The following is an 18,466-nucleotide window of genomic DNA, read 5'->3' on the forward strand; positions in this document are numbered from 1 at the left end:
CAGGCTTACGGACCAGGGACGTCGATTTATACAGTGCCGGCCAGTTGCCCTGTTGTACTGCAGGTCAGCCGCTATTAGCACACAGGTGTAACCTGTGAATCTTGACAGACGATTGCGTGATGATTCGCGAGTGTTGCGAGGTCTGTAGCCATCCCAGGTCCACCAACGTGCGCCACTGCAGTCCACTTGTTCGGTATCATTACGACGCCAGGCCCCCACGGGAACGGCTGGCGGTCCTGCAAGAGGGGCGAAGCAGCCAAACCCTGGTGGCTAGGCTGAGTTGTTTTTTTCCCTCTTGCCTCGTGTACTCGATTCGCGCGCATCATAAGGTGTTGTTGAACTCTGCAGCATACCAAGAGCCATTGTGCCTGACAATAGGCGAGGTGGCAGCTCTCCCCACATCCGATCCCACCTGCCCGAAGCGATGCACCTGCTGTACTAGTACCCCACCCCGCGGAGGAGTGTAGGCTTGCTCCCCCACACACTCCATACACCCACAGCTACTACGCGTTTCTCCTCCTCTCCTCTCCCTTCAGCCGCCATAGTGGTCTTGCTCCTCCGCATCTTGCAACTCATTCATCAGTTTCGCGACAGTCTAGTACTAGATACGCTCCCTCAAACGCGATTTCTCGCCCCCAAGACCCGCGTCCTCGGCCCATTATTGATCAACTGTCGCCCGATTGGCCCCTACACGTGGCCCTTCCGTGACGAGGCTCCAGGACCCTGACTTATCGGTAGTTCAGCTTCAGGCTAAATATCGTACAGCGAAATCACAGCTGCCGAACCGAAGGGGCTCCGGGAAGTGGATTGGCCTACTTGCTTGTGCTACCTCCGCATTCGCAAACTGGGGACTACCTTCATCGAATCTGCTTTCCCAAGCAATGCATCGCTGACCCTACGCCATGGACTCTGTGGAACCCACAACACCAAGCAACGCCGGCGACTACTCTGAGGAGAATAGAGTAGGCGATCAACTTGATGAGGATTCAAAGAGGCCTAAACACGGCGAAAAGCGAAGGTATCATTGCACCTTCGCCGGCTGTAATCGCGACTATTCCCGAGCAGAGCATCTCTATCGTCACCAGCTAAACCACAATCCAAAGGAAATCTTCCGCTGCCACTATCCGGGATGCACCAGAACCTTCGTCCGTCAAGACCTATGTAACAGACATCAAGAGCGCCATTTCAGTCGTGCTCGTCAGGAGTCGGCCCCTTCCGACGCCCGCCATAGCGTCACCACTGCTGGCCACTCGTCTGATACCGATGAGATCAGTGCTCTCGTTGCCCTGGGCTCGGCCAACAACTCCTCTTACCAGCGTGCTCGTACCCTTCCGGCCGGCGATATTTCCCGACCTACAACGAACGATGGATCTGGCCACATCTCAACCCCAAGTCGATACCCTAATATTCTCAACAACCCTAGTGCCCAGCCTACATACACCTCGTCAACCTCGACACTTGATGCACTGAAAAAGTCGCCTGAGTATCGGGAATATGACAAGCCATCTGTTTTTACCAGACCTCCCGAACCAAGTTCCCTCGCAGGTAGGAAAAGATCCCGAGATCTGGTTGATCTAAGTGTCTCATCTTCTGGAGCTCCTCCGCGACGCTTGACGGATGCCAGCACGAACGGTCGTGACATGCTTCCGTCCTCAGGGTCCGCCGTCTTCAACGAGTCTCCCATCTCAATGAGGGATGAATTCACCAATTGGCTCTTCGATGATGTCAACACCATGTCAGGTGGCTTCGGTGGCCTTGGACTCATGACTGCGGCCGATGGATTCGGCAGTCAAATCTATCCCACATACTTCGATGACAGTGGCATGGACAACATATATGACAACATGTCGCCACACACCCGGGCAGACCTCGGATCAGCAGCAATCTCTTCGACGACAGGCCATCTCCTCTCTCCGGCCAAGCGCCAGACCTTGATTGCCCTCATAGAGCTGCGATTCACCGAGGACGACGCGGTAGATATAGCGCAGCTTCGCGATGCGGTATTGGGTGGAGATCAAGACTCAGAAGACCATGTTCTGAGTATGCGGTCGCTGCAAAACTACATCGGCTCATACTGGTTTCACTTCCATGAACAGATCCCAGTCTTGCATCAACCAACTTTCTCGGCCGACCAGACCCATTCGTACCTCTTGCTCGCGATCATGATTATCGGCGCCTCATACCTAAACAAGGCCCACGGTCGAAGCGTCACCTCAGGTGCCGCCAAATTCGCCGCTTTCATCGCCTGGCATCTCCGGTGGCAGATCTTCAAAGATCCAGACTTTAGGCCTCCTGCAAAGCTATGGGTTTTCCAAACGCTGTTGCTGCTTGAAGTGTACGAAAAGCTCAGTGCGAGCCGTCTTATCCATGAGCGTGCCCACATCCACTCAGCCACTACAATAACGTTGATGCGCCGCGGCACCGCTCTTATCGACAGCGGTCTCCCCCACGACGTCTCACGCAGTGCCACCACGCCGGAGCAATGGTGGGGACGCTGGATCCAGAGCGAAGCCACCCACCGAGCCGCTCTCGCAGCCTTCTACCTCGATGCTTTATCGGCAACCTTGTTCGGCCACGCCGCCATGATGGTCGTACATGAAGTTCGCCTTCCATTGCCATGTGATGATGCGCTTTGGTCTGCAACCTCGGCGGCAGAAGTGGCCCGTGTTGAAGCCTCCTTGCACGCCAATGGCGTACAGCCTCCTACTTTCACCGAAGCACTTCGCAAGATTCTCACCGGCCGGAAAGTGCGGACCAACCCCTTCGGGCGAATGGTTCTCATGGCTGGGCTCCTGTCGATATCCTGGCACATGCAGCAGCGCGACCTCCAGATGTCTGTCCTGGGCGTGTCGAGAGGTATGGGCGGAGTCATGGGAACACTTCCTTCCGGCTGGCGTGAGCCCTTAATGAAGTCGTTTGACTTCTGGAAGAAGGACTTTGAAGAGTCTCGTGCGCATATGCAACGGATTGCGTTGCCTTGGCAGACGACCGCCCAGACTAGCGCAAGCGACAACGATAATGTGATCGTTGCGACCAATTTGTGGCATCTGGCGCATATGGCAATGCACGTGGACTTCCGCGATTTGCAGATCTTCGCTGGGGCGAGATATAACCTTGGTCGACCTATCGCCGATACTGACCGTGAGCGTACAAAGAACAACATTTCAGCTTGGATCAAGAGCCCGGGAGGCCGGACAGCAGTCTGGCACGCATTGCAGCTACTCCGAGAAACTCTATTGCCGAAATCTACAGCGGGTCCGGACGGCGAGATGAATGCTTATGTAGCCCGTGACGATAACCTCACGCATCGTCCTTGGACGCTATATGTCGCAGGCCTAATGGTCTTCTGCTGGGGCTACATGACGGACGGCCTGCTACGACCATTCCCTGCGCACCTGCTTCGCCCTGCCAATGGTACGATCGCGTCCGGCCAACGGCCCTCCATCCAGAGTCTCACCAGCACGAGCCCCTCACCACACCCCACCGACCTGGACTGGAGCACCGATCCGCAGACACAGGCGCAGAACTTTCAGGAGGCGAAGCTCTATCTTCAAACCATTGGCAGTGCCGTTGGACCTGCAGAGCTGGAGACCATCAAGGCGGGCCGCAACAATGTCGTGGGCCTGCTCAGGACCCTTGAGTTCGCTTTCCGGGACGCAAAGTGGGAATTGCTAAGAGAAGGGGCGGAAAGGTTGCGGGCGGCCCTGGTCATGCTCGAGCGGTGATGTGGCATATAGATGTATTGATGGTATACGTGAGGTAGTGTTACTTCAGGCGGCCTCAACGGACTAAAAGAAAGATACCCCCGAGGCATGCGCAGCGTTTGCATTATTGTACAGTGTTTTCCGGCTAAGATGCTTAGCACGACCTTGAATTTCCATCCTGGCTGTCCTTGCTCCCGGGTGAAGCTCCGTGCCAGTGCTTGCCCGAGAGTTGAGAAGAGCTCAGTGTTTGAACTGAACAAGGAACTGAACATTCTAATCTGACATCCCATGAGGACTAATACGCATCTATCAACACGTCTACCAAGGCGGCGCTCTACCCTGCGTCGTCTTCTCAGATGGCAAAGACGCCGACGACCTCGCCAACGGCGACGAGCTGTACACCCGTTCTGGAGATCGCGGGATCATCGGCGGCGGCGGCGGCGTAACAACGATCGCGTTCTCGTCACTAAACGGATCGCGATGTTCGCCGTCGCAGTAGCAAATTTGTTCGTGCTGTGATATTGGCATTATCACCGACACCGGCACCGCCACCGGTGCATTCGACGGCTTCTCCGCTTCAACGCCTTTACCCGCAAACGTCGTCGTCGTCGTCGTCGTCGTCGTCGCCGCCGCAAGTGCCTCAGCCTCGTCGGCAAGATAGGCCGGGTTCTCGCTGAAGCGCGGGTCGAGCCAGAAGCAGCGCCAATCCCCCTCCTTGAGCATCTGCCGTATAGGTTTCGACCGCGTGTGGCCGCCGAGATAGTAGCCGGCCCAGCGGACGGCGCCCATGATGCTGACGAGCGTGTAGAGCTGCTTGTACAGGGGATAGGTCAGGGCGGCCCAGAAGGGGGCGCGCATGTCGCGGCGCCGGCGGCATTTCCAGTAGTTGTAGGCCATGGGCGGGACGGCGGAGAAGAGCATGAGGAGGATGGCGTTGCGCCACCATTCGGCGGAGCGGCCTAGGGCCACGATGGTGGGGATGCGCAGCCAGTCGATGAGGATGCAGCAGATGTTGTAGGCGAAGCTGAGCTTGTGCCAGAGGATGCCCTGCGGGGTCTTGCGCGGGGGCAGGGCGAAGAGTAGTTGGCCGAGGTAGGCGAAGAGGAGGCCGTGACGGCCCATCTCCCACGATTTCTGGCGCTGCTTCCACCAGTTGAGGCCTGGGCCGAAGAGCGTGGCGGGGACTTCGGTGGCGAGGAAGCAGCGCGCGTCCAGGCGGATGCCCTTGCGCATCTTGCTGATGCCGAGTCCCGCGCGGCAGTCTTCGGCGATGAAGTCCATCGGGTGATGTTTCTCCAGGAGTTCGATCAGCGTGTCGATCTCGACGAACCAGCCCGCGCCGTGGGGGAATTGCACGCCGCAGAGCCGATCTTCGGCCAGTTTGGCGAGGCCCGAGAGGCGGTACTCGACGTCTTGCCAGGCGGTGACCCATAGCGAGGACTGGCATTTGGCGTCCATGGCCTTGATGGGATATGCGACGGCGAGGAATTTGTCGTCGAGTAGGTCGGTTGGTGGTTTGAAGTTTTTGGGCATGCAGACGTCGTCGTCGGCTGTCATGACGTATCTGTAGCCCTTTTGTCGAGCCGCTAAGGAGCCCACAAACTGCGCGGCGTTCTTACTCCCGATTGGAGACCACATGTAGTTGATTTCGGGATGAAGGCTGCGGATGTAGGCGCGGAAACTACCCTTGGGGTGGGTGGGATACTTGGATCTGCCGTTGTCGACGATGAAGATGTCCCTTGGTCTGAAGTGCGGCAGACAGGAGTCTATCGTTGTCTTCATCACCCTAAAGTCCGTGTCGTGGCAAGGAAAGACCATCGCTGTCTCGAAAGGCCCCGACAGTGGCTCCCGACTCTGCTCAGCGTCTTCCTCATCTGGTGCTAAGTTGAGGTTCGCTGCGACCTCCTCGGCAGGAATATCTGGCATGTTGGCCACCGGCAGCGCGATCATGATGATGATTGGTTCGGCACAGACGGAGATGATCAGCACTGGCAACATATACGATCGTGTGATGCGCAGGGACGTTTCGAGCCAGTTGGTGTAGTGGTCCGAGATGACGATGCCGGCAATGATGCATGCCAGGAAGAGCAGCACAAAGTACTTCTTCCACGTGAAGGGCCAGAACCAGGGACGAAAGTCTAAAAGATGCAGGAAGCCTCGCAGGTCGAACTGGCGCTGGAATGCGTTCTTGGCCCTTCGCCAGATAGAGGGACGGGAGGATCTAGCGGGGTTCAATGGTACATGCTCGAAGGAAGCTGAGAGATCTTCACGGCTGGAACAAGGCGAGTAGGCAGACTCCGGCCGTGATGGCGCAAGTGAGATCTCATCGTAGCCTTGTAGTATTGAAGGTGCTCTTGAATCCACACCGTATTGGGGTCCAGCAGCGAGTTCGGAATCTCGAAAGGGGTCATCCGCGTTGTCAACGCATATTGATGTTTGGAAATCAGCGGCTCCATCGACACGCTCCGAAGACGGCACTTGTGCCCAAGTCGATGGTGGGGAAATCGAGTCTGTCTGGGCAGAGGAGCGCTTTTGCAAGACTCTACGAGATCTTGAGGATTTGAACAGGGATCGAAATGAAAGCGTGCTGGAAGCCATGAATATTGAGGTTCCAGGATCTTACCAGGTGCAATGAACGGCAAAGTTGTTAACGAAAGACTAATGAGAGCGAGGAATGGACAGAGAAAGACACTCTGAAAGTGGTTGGCACAACAGTAGTTCTTGTTGGTTTGTCGAAAGACGTACTGCTTGCCACATAGATCTTACAGTTTCAACGCCAGCCAGCCAGCTACCCGAATACAGGAGCTGAGCCAACAATTGCCCTTGCGGAGATAATTTGTGCCTTGCGTTCTGAGTATTCGCTCTGTTCCAGACGCGGGCTGCGGCCTCCAGGCAGGCCGGAGACACCGAGTCATCCAGGCCTTGTACCCACATCCTGGGAGAGTCGGTCGACGCTGGTCTCGAGTCTTTGTCTAGCGCTGTCATCCAGACATGCTATTTTCAGCTGACTCGATGCCAAAGCATGTACCTGTAACTGGTAGACATGGGTAGGACAGTAGTCTGACGGCTCTTCATCGGTGAAGAGGAGAACAAGAAACGCGATTGGAGCGAAGCCGCCATCAAGACTGAGCGATGAGCTGAGTAGGCAACCAAAGGCAGCGGTGTTGTGCCGATGAGACCTGGACGTGCGTGGTTTGTTGCCTTACCCAAGGGGAGTAAAGAATTGACAACGCCGGCCACATGGATCCGGTACCTGTCTAAGCTCATTTCAGCGTGGGTGACACATGGAATCACGCAATTTCAAGTGCCGCAAGAGTCTCTGCCATCCCAAAGTCGTCCGACGGTCTCACTTGCTCGAGCCGAGACGTTGGACACGAGGCCTTGGCGGCCCATAAATTAAGGTCTTAACTAGTACCCCTGGGTGTTGCCTAAGCTAGAACCGGTTCGGCATCTATTGAGTCTATTCTGTCGTCTCGCTAACGACTGACCACTGTTGAGTACCAAGGGACCCTGGTAAAGAGCTTCTTGTAGCCTCTGTCCGTCCAATAATATGATCACTCTCACACAAAGCTCGTATACGCGGGCTGCTCTCTTTTAGATCCCACTGCCACCGCCACCCGCTCACCAGTATTGATAGCTGGGTCTCTTTGTGGGCACGCACTACACGTGTAAATGAATGCGACTGGCCGAGTGCCCTGGGGAGCTCATGCTCGACGTGTCTGTCCTGCTGATTATCCTCGCATTTGATCGCGAACGGAGCCAACAATGTCAGGTCACGGCTGGACCATTGTAATACCTGTGAGTGGCTGCCTGAGCGCCATTCGGAAAACATTGTCTGCGGTGGGAGAGCACTGAGCAAGTGTCCAGAGTTCTCCATTGAACGTGGTCCAGCCACGGTTCTCGTAATTTCGAAGGGCTAAGACCGGACGTTTCTTTGACGGCATCATGAATTTCGCTGTTCAGTAGACAGGCGGGCCGCGTTCAGCAGAAAATGTCTCGTGGCTGCCTTTGCCCGGGGATTGGACATCTGGTGTGCGGCATTTGGAAATGGCAAGAGGCTTCAGGAGCCAAAAGCTGCTGAGGAACATGTGCAACATGCTGTTCTATATCAAGCCCATGGTTCGGTCGCTGGGAAGGCGGGAAGGCACGCTTCACACAAAACCACCTGCCCCAGTTCCTGCTACCTTAGGTGAACAACATGGACCCCATCCAGTCTTCCATCCATTATTTTGGTTCTGACTCGGAAAGTCTTTCAGAGTTTGAGTCCCACTGCAGCACTCCGCCTGCAGACGTGAGTGCGACTAGTACGCCGTTGACAGAGCAAGTCGATTATTTCTCAGGCGCTCGCGACGACGACTTCATTCTAGTGGTAGGCGGTCTGGGGTACATTGGGAGCCACACCAGCTGGGAGCTTTTGAAGTCTGGCAAGAATATCGTCATCATCGACAATCTATCAAACTCCAACCAAGACACCCTCAACGCACTGAAATCGCTCAGGGACAACTACTTCCGAGACACTGAATGTTCACCATCACTCGACTTCTACAAAGTCGACTATCGTAATCGAGACCAAGTCCGGTCCATCCTCACCATCTATGAAGATTTCCTGCCGTCCTTCGCTCTCACGCCATCTCCGCTTCGCTCGCGAATTGTCGGCGTCATCCATTTCGCGGCCTATAAGGCTGTTGAAGAATCTTTCCAGAAGCCCCTGGCATATTATGCGAACAATGTAGGAGGACTGATCGATTTCTGCCAACTTCTGGCTGAATTCAAGATCAAGAAGTTGGTTTTCTCGTCATCCGCCACCGTCTACGGCGAGCTTGCCAACAAAGGTGGTCGTCTGCTCGAGGAGCAATGCAATAGCAGTGGATGCATCGGCCTCACTAATCCATACGGAAGGACCAAATGGATGTGTGAAGCTATTCTCAGCGATTTGGCTCATTCTGACCCGTCGTGGATCATTGTTGCGTTACGCTACTTCAACCCCATCGGCTGCGATGAGTCAGGCATGCTTGGTGAAGATCCTCGTGCTCCAGCGAGCAATCTTATGCCCAAGGTGGTTGCCGCCATGACTGGCAGCATCCCGGTTCTCAATGTCTTTGGCACCGATTGGGATACTCCAGATGGAACCGCCATTCGCGATTTCATTCATGTCAGTGACTTAGCTCAAGGCCATCTAGCAGCTATGCGCGCCATGGATAACCGCAACTACGCAGCCGGGTATCACGTCTACAATCTGGGTACAGGCACTGGGCATTCTGTCAGGGACATAATCACGACTATGCAACTGGTGTCAGGGCTGCCGATTCCAATAAAGGAGACGGCTCGACGCCCAGGTGATGTGGGAATCTGTATAGCCGAGCCTTCCAAGTCGGCTCGTGCGCTGGGATGGCAAACCCGTCGGTCGTTGCACGATGCCTGCAGGGATATCTGCAGGCACTTCAAGTCTATGCAGCTGTCATAACAGCTAAGGCTCGTGCTCGGGAGGGCCAGTGTCGAGCCCCGCAATATTTAGAACCGCGTAGTAGCGATTCCACTCATTGACATTTTCTTTTGGCCAGAAACTACATAAGACGTCCAGCCAGCCTCCCATTGTCAACGGGGCTGACATGCATCGCTTGTTGGGGGGAGATGCGAGAGTCGCATAGGCGAGAAGAGCTAGACCAAATGGACGCGCGCTGCAAGGCCAAGCTGACAACTCGTCCCAAGAGGCTGCCTATACTCAAAATTGGTATCACATTGAGACAGTAGGCTTGTCAGGTGGTACAGATCTCTGGATCTAGTAGTTCGCGTCCCTTGCGTGGCTTGAAGTTGACTGCTGGCCTCCTGTGATACGCATCGCCCCCAGCCAAGCTGCTCGTTGAGCTCGCAGGTATTTCCCGTCAACCAGAACTGGCCAGGAACTCGCACGCCTTCAACTGTCAGCTCGTCGAGCTCGCGAAAATACAACCGAAGTTGCATGGCGACTGCCCAGCTGCCTGGGCGCCAGCCCTACTTGTCACACATGTACTACCATCCCACCGGCAGCCACATTTAAGCTGCTGCACGCTGAAAACAAATCCTTCGAGAGCAACCGACTACCACCTTGTCCAACTTCCTCTTTCGATACAGTATGTTGACATTATTGTTCCTGCTGACGTGCTCGGCCCTCATCGTACTCGGACGGCGAGCCGAGTCCAGCGACTGCTCAGCGTTTTCCACCGACGGCCTGGCCGGCAGCCACTTTCAGTACTATCGATTTTACGACTTCAGAAACATCAGCGCAAGCAGCACCGATAGGAGATCCCGACGACGCGATGCTGCTGACGTGTCAAATCGCACAGTCGTCGACAGCTCCTGGACGGATGACTGGTACGTGCGAGACTTCCCGCGAGCTTCACCTGGTGGGCACTCGATACCGGTGAACTTCATTCCGGAGCGTGTCGAGATCGGTAAGTGTTTCCCAGGCCACTACTATCGCCCAGTCGGTGCTGAGCCCCTATCGCAGTCAATAGCACCAATGAGTCCGAACACTATGGCACCTACCTCTCTCTAAGCACCGCTCGTGTGGACGAGGAGAACCAAGAATCCGGTGAAATCACCTTTTCCGAATTCAACGTCACGTCGGCCTCGATCCGCGTCCTGGGCCGCGTCCGCGGCGCCCCTGGAGGCGTCGCAGGCATCTTCACCTACCAGAACGACACGCAAGAGTCGGACATCGAGCTCTTCACCCGCGCTCCCGGCACCTTCGTGCAGTATTCCAACCAGCCTTCATCGTGCGGCGAGCCGGATTGGATCCCTATTCCGGGAGCGACCGTCAATAACACCATCCCGCAGCATCGCACATACTCGGACTGGTTGGTCCACCGGCTCGATTGGGTGCCCGGCCGGAGTGTCTTCTTCGTCAATAATGAGCAGACCAACACGACGGATCTGCATGTTCCTGTCTCGGACCCGCCCAGCGCCGTTTACCTGGACATGTGGTCGGCCAACTCGACGTGGTCAGGCAGTATGGATATTGGACAAAATGCTTCTTTCGATATTCAGTGGGTGGAGCTGGTGTTCAATACCACGGACGAAATGATCGAGGAAAGAACAGAAGGGCCAGTCTGTGCTGTGGGCGCCATTGACTTGCAGGCCGTGGAAGAGTCTGGTGCCGGCAGAGTCCTTCTCATGCCTGGCGTAGTTGCCCTCCTCCTCCTAACAGCATTCGCTCAGCTACTGTCTAAGTAGCGCAAGTCGTCGGATACAGTGATGCTCACCTCAACACAAACAAAGGCTTTCAGCTTCTATTCGCCCCCTCCTCAGTCGCGTTCTATTATAGACAAGGAAACACCGCTGGTTCGATCGTCCCACGACTATATTGTGCGGCGCACACACATTTTCCCTGGTCATCCGGGAAAACTTTTCATTACATGCAAGCAAAGACAACAGAGAAGTGGGTACGATTAAGAGCATTTCATTCATGGGCAAATGTCTGGTCGTCACCAAGTTCTCTGTTCCATAAGCTTTTTTGTATAGTCGTAATACACGGGCTCCCCGTTACCTACACTTCCCAGCTCTCTCAGAGCCGGTAGCGCGGAGATGAGAGCACATCTAGAAGCGGGCTGACGCACCCTGGATATCGGGCATCTAGATGAGATGCTTGGATCTGTTCTGGCCGTTAGTAATCGCACCTCGACATCCCCCCACCCCCCATTTGCACCAAGGAGTCGAAGTTGCCCTCTTGCCTTGCACCACACCAAAGACCGGAGGTGAACAACATACCTGAAATAAGCCCGCAGATACACGACCTGCCACGCGCCGAGGCCGACCAGCATCCCCATGGTCCCCAGGGCAAACCATTTCACTCTTTCGTTGGTGCTCTCATTGGTGTCGCGCAGCTTCTGCTCCCGTATCCGCAGGTACTCCATCTCCTGGACGATCTCGTTGACCGAGGCCTCGATGCGCCGCAGCTCCGTATCCACGGGCTTCAGCTTCTCCGCCGCCTGGATGGCGGACCAGTCGCGCGCGTCGGCGCCGATATCGATGTCGAGTTCGACGTGGCGGGAGGGTTGCGTGCCGGAGACTGAGAGGCGGGGAAAGCGTTAGTTGAATGATTCTTGAGGGAGGCAAGACTGGTTTGTCCGGAGGGGGAGACGTACCGCGACCGATCAGAGTGTTCTCAAAGCAGACATCGAAGGCCGTGTCCGCCAGACTAGTGAAGGCCATGCGGCTCTCGCCCACGATATCCTTGGGGCGGCCGTAGTCATTGCCGACTGCGTCTTTAATCTGTGGGGTTCCTTTGCGTTAGCAGATGCTAGGCTAGTCATCGTTGTAGCCACCACCACCACCCAACAGCTGAAGAGCAGCGCTTGTATTTGCAACTCACATGCATGTTGACGACCATGCCATCGCCCTTGTGGCCGCCCACCGTCGCCGTCACCACCACTAAAGTATCCCTGTTGACAAAATTGCGAATACATCGTTCGTTGTTCGCCGAATGGCCCGGATGCGCAAGCAGGTCGAATTTCAGAGCCAGCGCGGAGTGGAGGAAGGCGAGGAGGGCGAAAAGGGCACCGAAGAACCGCGCCATCTTGAGAGAAGAGCAGCCTGGCTGACGGCGCAGTCTCAGGTAGAGGAGGAGGGGAAAGGATGAGGGACTGGTAGAAGCGAAGAACACAGGGTGGTCGCGTCGGTCGTGTGCTTGCCGTGTCGCGAAAGATGGGGGTACGAACATTTGGCACTTTCTGGCATTTGTTCAGGAGGTCGCCTGGCAGAATTGTGGGGTGCCCTAACCCTAGCGGATGGGAAAGGCGGTGAAGAAAGGGGTGAACGAAACCGCGCCGTGCCTTTTGATCTTGATGGCTACGGTTGTACGCTCGACATGGAAGGATCTTGAGATACCCTGATTCTTATTCGAATTCCAAGATCGACCTGATCTATTACGTAGTCTGGACTCGAAGATGAAATTCGCTTCGTGCCTTTGCCTAGGTGTACATAGAGCCCCTATCTATCCAGGTCGCATACAAGATACACTCGAGACTGTCCACCGTCGTGTCTGCATCTCGTCGAATTTCCAGGAAACATTGCGGAGTGCAAGAGAAAGAGACACTGTCGTCTGGCCGTCCGCCATCATTAAGAATAAACATCCACCTGCCCTTGCCTTGGTGTGCTCATCTACGCACGCTCCCCTTTCTAGAGAAGAACTTCCTGAATCCAGCCTGTTCCTTGACTGGCGAATGTTGGAGTTTGGGGTTCTTGTTGTTGTTGGTTAGTGACTGCGATGACTCGCTTGGCCCCGAATTCATCAGATAGCTGGCCAGATCTGAAGTCGAAGTAACCGTTGTCTTGGCTTCTCGCGCCTCGAACCTAGGTTTCCGGACGCCAGGACCAGCTGACGCCCCGTTGGGACGTTGATGGAGATGTGGAGGTTCCTCTCTCGCGCCATTAGCACCATGTGCGGAAGATCCGTTCTTTGCCGAGCTATCACCCCGGCCAAGTATGTCCCGTAATTTGGAATTACTAACAGACCGTTTGAGGTCAGTCTTTTCTTGAGGAGGTCGAGCACCCGCTGCAAGGATCGGCTGAGTCGTCATTCCTGGAGGCGGCGCGGTATTCCTTAAAAAGTCGATGAGGGACTCCTCCTCTCTGCGAGGTTTTGGCGGCGCCGCCAGCTCTGCCTCAAGCTCCTCATCGTCACTGAAGTCGATAGCGTAGGGATCTTTGACTCGTCGTCGGGTGCGTGGTGGCATGCTGTCCTGCTCAGGTATGACTTGTCGCTTCACATCGTGGCTGATAGGCGCTGGACCTCGGACAGGCGTCTGTCGACTGGAATCGAGGAGTGCCGTCCGCGAATTGGTCGATTCCTGCATCGACTTGGTCGCGGTGCTCTCGTGGTTGCTGCCCACTGAACTACGACCTGCAAGATCGACGGGCGGAGCCAGAGCTTGGAGATCATCGGAATCCATGGTTGTGCGGAACGGCGCCACTTTGCGGTCGATGCGGTGCTCACCAGCAGCCCGTGGTGGTCCCTGGCGTATGAAGTCGATGAGATCCGCCGTCTCGGATCCTTTCGTTGGGCGAGCATCACGCGCCTGGAACCCAGACCGATTCGCAGCGCTAGCAAGACTTGCCTGTCTCTGCGCTTCGGCCGGTACGCGAGGCACTCCGTCGGATCTCAAGCTTGACGTTACGGTCTCTGAATGACTGACCTGGCTACTGTGCGTTACAAGAGGCTTGGGAAGTTGTTCGTTGTTGGCCGGTCCGGTAGATCGGACATAGTCAGCGAGGTCGCGTGTCGTGTTGCGCTCTGGTCGCGGATCGCGCGGCTCCGCAAAGGACCGGGATCGCGAATGTGCGAGGTTGGACTGTTCATTAGATCGCATCTCCGTAGGCTTGGGTACGACAGAAGTCGATGCAGTGTCTGCCTGCACAGGATTTGATCGAAGTCCGTTCATCGTTTTGGTCCCTTTCGAGCTTGTTGGTCTCGTAGCACTTTGTTCGCCTGGCGGACCGGTGTTGCGGAAGAAGTCAGCAAGATCTTGCGTTTCAGTCTTCGGCCTGGTGGGCGAGGGAGCGAACTTTGGTTTGTTAGTCAAATTCGCGTCACGACTTTCGACACATACCTCTTCAGCCCGCGCTGATTCCGGAGTGAGAGTATAGTGAAGGGTCTCGCCACTCTTGATCAATATCTCTAGACTTCTAGTCCGCGCTACATCCTCCTCCGAATCAGTCCTAACGCGCAAGTGCTCACGCCGCGCAGCAAGTGTACCACCAGTAGCAGCTCCCAACGGCGCTCCTGGAATGACCTTTGAAGTATTGGCGCTGGCATTTCGTGAATGAGGTGTACGGTTATTGTCACCGTGCTCCGCACGCTGCTCCTTCAGAGGCCGACCACTCTGATCTCGAGTGAAGCCCAGCAATTTGCTACTACTAGACGAACTCTTCGAATGATGCGAGTATTGCGATGACTTCGAAGCAGTAGTTGAATGGCCGTAGTGAGGCTCGCGGGATGATATGCGCGGTGGGATAGAGGTGCTAGAGGTGACATTTTGAGGACCGCCTAAGCTGTCCTCGAATACTTCCGCCTTTTGGAGGGGAGGCGTCTCGTCGGCCATGTCAGCCCGCGCTACGGAACTGGTTTGTGCAAGCTGGGACGGCTGGAATGTGACTGACTCCTGAGTACGAGGTCGCTCGCCATCGGCCTGGTCAAATTCGGAGGCTTCTTCGCGTGGAGACGACACAATCGAGTTCTCGTATACTGCCGCCTCGCGATTCCTCCAGGGACTGATGGGTGAGGATGCTGCTTGGCCCCCTTCTGCCGATGTACCTGCGACTCCACTCACAGCAAAGCCTGAGTCTCGGGCCTCCTGTCGGGTCTGTACAGCATGCTCATCATCAGAGCTTAGGGCCAAGTCTTCGGGATCATCAACCACATTATGCGCTCCCTGAGGTACGTGCAAGCTTTCAAAGTCGCTAGGACCGGTGATGGAGGCACGTGTCTCAGGATTGCTGGCGGCAACCGGCTGATGATAACTGGTACCCATCATTTCTTCGGCTGCGGTTTTAGTCCGTGGCGTCTGCGGGCGTGATCCATCGTGTTGATCCCTGCCTCGGCGCGAAGCTCGTGCAGCTTCGACGCCAAGTGCCCCAGCAATAGCCGCAACGGCAGCACCGTTGACTACGCTGGGTCGAGAGCTGTGCTGCGTGTTTGGCCTAGACGTCTGGAGTGACTCACTAGCTGAGGGCAGCTCGACTGGCACATCTTCCTCTGGCTCTTCTACAGACTTGACTCCTGATGCTGCAACGTCATTGGGAGCATCACGGGCGGATTCCTTCTTGTTGCTGCGGCGGAAGAAAATCGGCGCAGGTGGAAGATCGGGCAGGGACTGCGATCTCTGTCTGTGATACTTAGGCCGGAGCGCACTACGCTCTGGAACTGTTGGGCTGGTAGGAGTTGTTGGGCTGGCGGGGCCAGGGGAGGAGGGGAAGTAACCAGGGAATATCAGCATGCTGGACGGTCTCTTGGTCCCCATCTCAGGGCGGGCTTCTCTAGCTTCGTCACGCTCTTCGAAATCTGGGGCAAGGCCCGGAACCTCAATTTCGTCAATGTCTGTGTCACGGACTGGTAGCGGTATTTGAGAAGGACTATTAGAGTCCGAGTCCGGCGAATCCTCCTCGGGAATCTTAGCGACGCGCGAAGCATGACTGGCTTTGCGGCTGTGCGAGGGTTCGGTCATTGAAGGCGACATGACGAAGCCAGGAGTGTTTGGACGGGAGGCGAATGATTCAGACGCTCTTGTATCGCGCCTCCAGGATCGCCAGAGGCGCGAAAGCGCACCCTCACGGCCGAGCTGAAGCACATCGACAGGCTCGAGCGCGACGTAGTCTTCGTTCTCGATCGTTGGCTCCGACTCACTGCTGTGCTCGACCGGTTTTCGGCTTGCTCTCGAATTGTGGCGCTTCTCTGCGTGTTGGGCGGCATTACAGAGGGCCTGTTCGCCGACGAATTCAAGGATTGAGGTGAGGAATATGGCCGACGTGGCTACGACGGACATGGGAGAGCCATAAACGTGCTCTTCCAGGCGCTCGGACTCGAGAAAATCTTCCTCGTCCTCCGGTTCCATATCACCGAGACGAGCATACACCATACATCGCAAGCGTGCCAACTTCCAGGCTAGTTCGAGGTCAAAATCACTGGGCCTTGCCGGACGCGGTGGCCGCTGCAATGTGTCTGGGTCCTCCTCTTTCTCATAGTCCCTCAATTCCTCATCGGCGGCATTTACGGCAGCCTGTCCAAGTCGAGGTTTGAGCAGCTTGGGAACAGCATGACGAAGTGAATCGATGTCGGTGGACTTGGAGATGTGAAGGAGGTTGTACAGTATTTGGTCGAGGAAGCCGTTGACCAAATCAAGCGCATTGTCATCGACAAGGACAGGTCTGTCGAGCTCGGTAGAAGTGAGATGTTCGGCAGCGCCTTGCGCGATATAGGCCGCCTTGGGATTCGCTGGGGGCAGAGGACCTCCTGCAATGGAGCGACCGGACGAAGAGAGGATGTCGCTGGAGGAGCTTGGGCTGCGGAGGTTCCTTGGAAGAGGCATGTCGACACCTTCTGTTCGCATCGAACGTTTTGGTGTCTGCGGCGGCTCAGTAGTCATGACTTGAATAGGGCCTCAGCAGGCCATGTTTTCTGATCCTGTGGGGTCTCGGGAAGGGTGATGTGACAATCAAATCGTTGTACGGACTCTCACAGCAATGATCAGTCAGTACTCCGCCGGAGCGCAAGATGCCGTCAACCGTCCGGAGCCAGTGGATGGCAACTTGCGGGGCTGTGGACACAGCGCTGGCAAGCGAGGCTGGTTGGGACGATCCCAGCTGAACCGCGCCAGAGATTTTACAGACGACGAAGACAGCGATTGACGGACTGTGTGAGCAGGAATGAGGATGGATAAATGGTACCACCGACGACACGTTGGAGCGAGACGGAAGAGTGCAGCTGTGAGGAGCCTTTTCGTCGCAAGTGTGCCGGATGGTTTCAGTGATACAGCACAGGCATGAAGGTCTCGAAGCAGCATAGCGAATCGGCAAGCCCATGGTAAGCCCACAACAAGCCTATAACGGATCGTTGCCTACAGCCAACTAGTGGCTGGTAGCGGGCGACCACCCCACTAATCCAGCCCCTGAGCTAAACTTCCAGGGCTGTCGGTAGTGTGTCTAACTGTCCTCGCGTAGAATAAAGTTCCTCTCCTCCCAGTTAAGCAGGGATGGTGACTCAACTATTAGAGCCCGGCATCACTGGGCATCACATAGCTTCAGAATCTCAAGAAACCGAATAGTAGCCTTGACGGCAACAACTCGGTCACCATCACCGCCCTGGCGGGTCGAGTCACAGCAGACTGCAGAAAACGTGACCCCTGAGTACGGTGCGAACTTGCAGCTGGCCTAGCGGGTAGCGGAGGTAGATCCGATCTCTTGGTCGCCTTCGAGAAGACAAGGCTTTGCCGATGTCTTAGGCAGGATCCCGTTGCCACGGCCGAAATTGGATGGATGGACAAGTCAAATGTTCAGTATCGCAGCACGATGATTGAGAGCCGTAGCCGTCTATTCGCAAGTTGAATTGCTCTTTGATTCATGATGGTCAGCTGAAGTTTGCTTTCCGACTGCGCTGCATATTGTTCCCACATCTGATTGGCTTGCGGGTTTGATGTGGCTGGGTGTTTTCCAGCTCAGGATGTGCTTTCACCTTTGACATCACCTGATACAGCATCAACACCCCTACCTATCAATTCTTGACAGCGTGAACGGGTCGTCAATGGCTGCACGTCAATCCGACATTGGATGCTTGCAGCCATCCAACATGTCCCCTGCAGAGTACAACTCCTGCATTCCTAAGCTCGGACATTGGGCTAGGCAACGGTAGTAACTCGTCGCTGGAGACTTGTTCACTACTGTTTCGTCAACTCACACTTGAGCTTTGAGTTGTTCACACCTCCCGAGGTCTGGGCGTTCGCAGTCTCATGCGGACTGCTCCGGTGATCCAAATCCTTGCCTATAGTGCGCGACGCTTCGCCAACTGACATCTACGTTCGAAGTTGTTGTAGCGAAGTTGCTCGTGCCTTTGGTGGCCCCATGTCCTACTTGTTCGAGACATCCTTTGACCTCCTGGGTTTGCAACAAGTTGCTCATCGGACGAGACAGCGCTGTAGAAGCACTGGATGGGCGGACGAGCTGATAGCTCTTGTCGCGGGAGGACTGTAGTCGTGGGAGGACTGTAGTCGTGGGAGGACTGTAGTCGTGGGAGG

General features: G+C 55.7%; 6 protein-coding genes across 6 annotated transcripts; 3 read left to right on the forward strand and 3 right to left on the reverse strand.

Moving 5' to 3' along the window:
* Nucleotides 1-902: 902 nt before the first annotated feature.
* On the forward strand, nucleotides 903-3,725 carry HMPREF1541_09227 (uncharacterized protein; the record flags this gene model as incomplete). The annotated part of the gene is made up of 1 exon (XM_008713902.1): nucleotides 903-3,725. One exon carries the CDS (start codon nucleotides 903-905, stop codon nucleotides 3,723-3,725), a length of 2,823 nt encoding a protein of 940 aa, XP_008712124.1.
* A 297-nt stretch (nucleotides 3,726-4,022) lies between these two features.
* On the reverse strand, nucleotides 4,023-6,302 carry HMPREF1541_09228 (uncharacterized protein; the record flags this gene model as incomplete). Its single annotated transcript, XM_008713903.1, has 1 exon — nucleotides 4,023-6,302. The coding sequence occupies one exon, from the start codon at nucleotides 6,300-6,302 to the stop codon at nucleotides 4,023-4,025; it is 2,280 nt and encodes a 759-aa protein (XP_008712125.1).
* A 1,600-nt stretch (nucleotides 6,303-7,902) lies between these two features.
* Nucleotides 7,903-9,168, forward strand: HMPREF1541_09229 (UDP-glucose 4-epimerase; the record flags this gene model as incomplete). Its single annotated transcript, XM_008713904.1, has 1 exon — nucleotides 7,903-9,168. The coding sequence occupies one exon, from the start codon at nucleotides 7,903-7,905 to the stop codon at nucleotides 9,166-9,168; it is 1,266 nt and encodes a 421-aa protein (XP_008712126.1).
* A 648-nt stretch (nucleotides 9,169-9,816) lies between these two features.
* On the forward strand, nucleotides 9,817-10,916 carry HMPREF1541_09230 (uncharacterized protein; the record flags this gene model as incomplete). Its single annotated transcript, XM_008713905.1, has 2 exons — nucleotides 9,817-10,135; nucleotides 10,192-10,916. The coding sequence occupies 2 exons, from the start codon at nucleotides 9,817-9,819 to the stop codon at nucleotides 10,914-10,916; spliced, it is 1,044 nt and encodes a 347-aa protein (XP_008712127.1).
* Nucleotides 10,917-11,315: 399 nt separating this feature from the next.
* Nucleotides 11,316-12,258, reverse strand: HMPREF1541_09231 (endoplasmic reticulum vesicle protein 25; the record flags this gene model as incomplete). Its single annotated transcript, XM_008713906.1, has 4 exons — nucleotides 11,316-11,334; nucleotides 11,451-11,751; nucleotides 11,828-11,954; nucleotides 12,055-12,258. 4 exons carry the CDS (start codon nucleotides 12,256-12,258, stop codon nucleotides 11,316-11,318), a joined length of 651 nt encoding a protein of 216 aa, XP_008712128.1.
* A 580-nt stretch (nucleotides 12,259-12,838) lies between these two features.
* HMPREF1541_09232 (uncharacterized protein) lies at nucleotides 12,839-16,822 on the reverse strand (the record flags this gene model as incomplete). Its single annotated transcript, XM_008713907.1, has 1 exon — nucleotides 12,839-16,822. One exon carries the CDS (start codon nucleotides 16,820-16,822, stop codon nucleotides 12,839-12,841), a length of 3,984 nt encoding a protein of 1,327 aa, XP_008712129.1.
* Nucleotides 16,823-18,466: the final 1,644 nt, after the last annotated feature.

The sequence above is a fragment of the Cyphellophora europaea genome (genome assembly GCF_000365145.1).
Source record: "Cyphellophora europaea CBS 101466 unplaced genomic scaffold supercont1.10, whole genome shotgun sequence".
Taxonomy (NCBI): domain Eukaryota; kingdom Fungi; phylum Ascomycota; class Eurotiomycetes; order Chaetothyriales; family Cyphellophoraceae; genus Cyphellophora; species Cyphellophora europaea.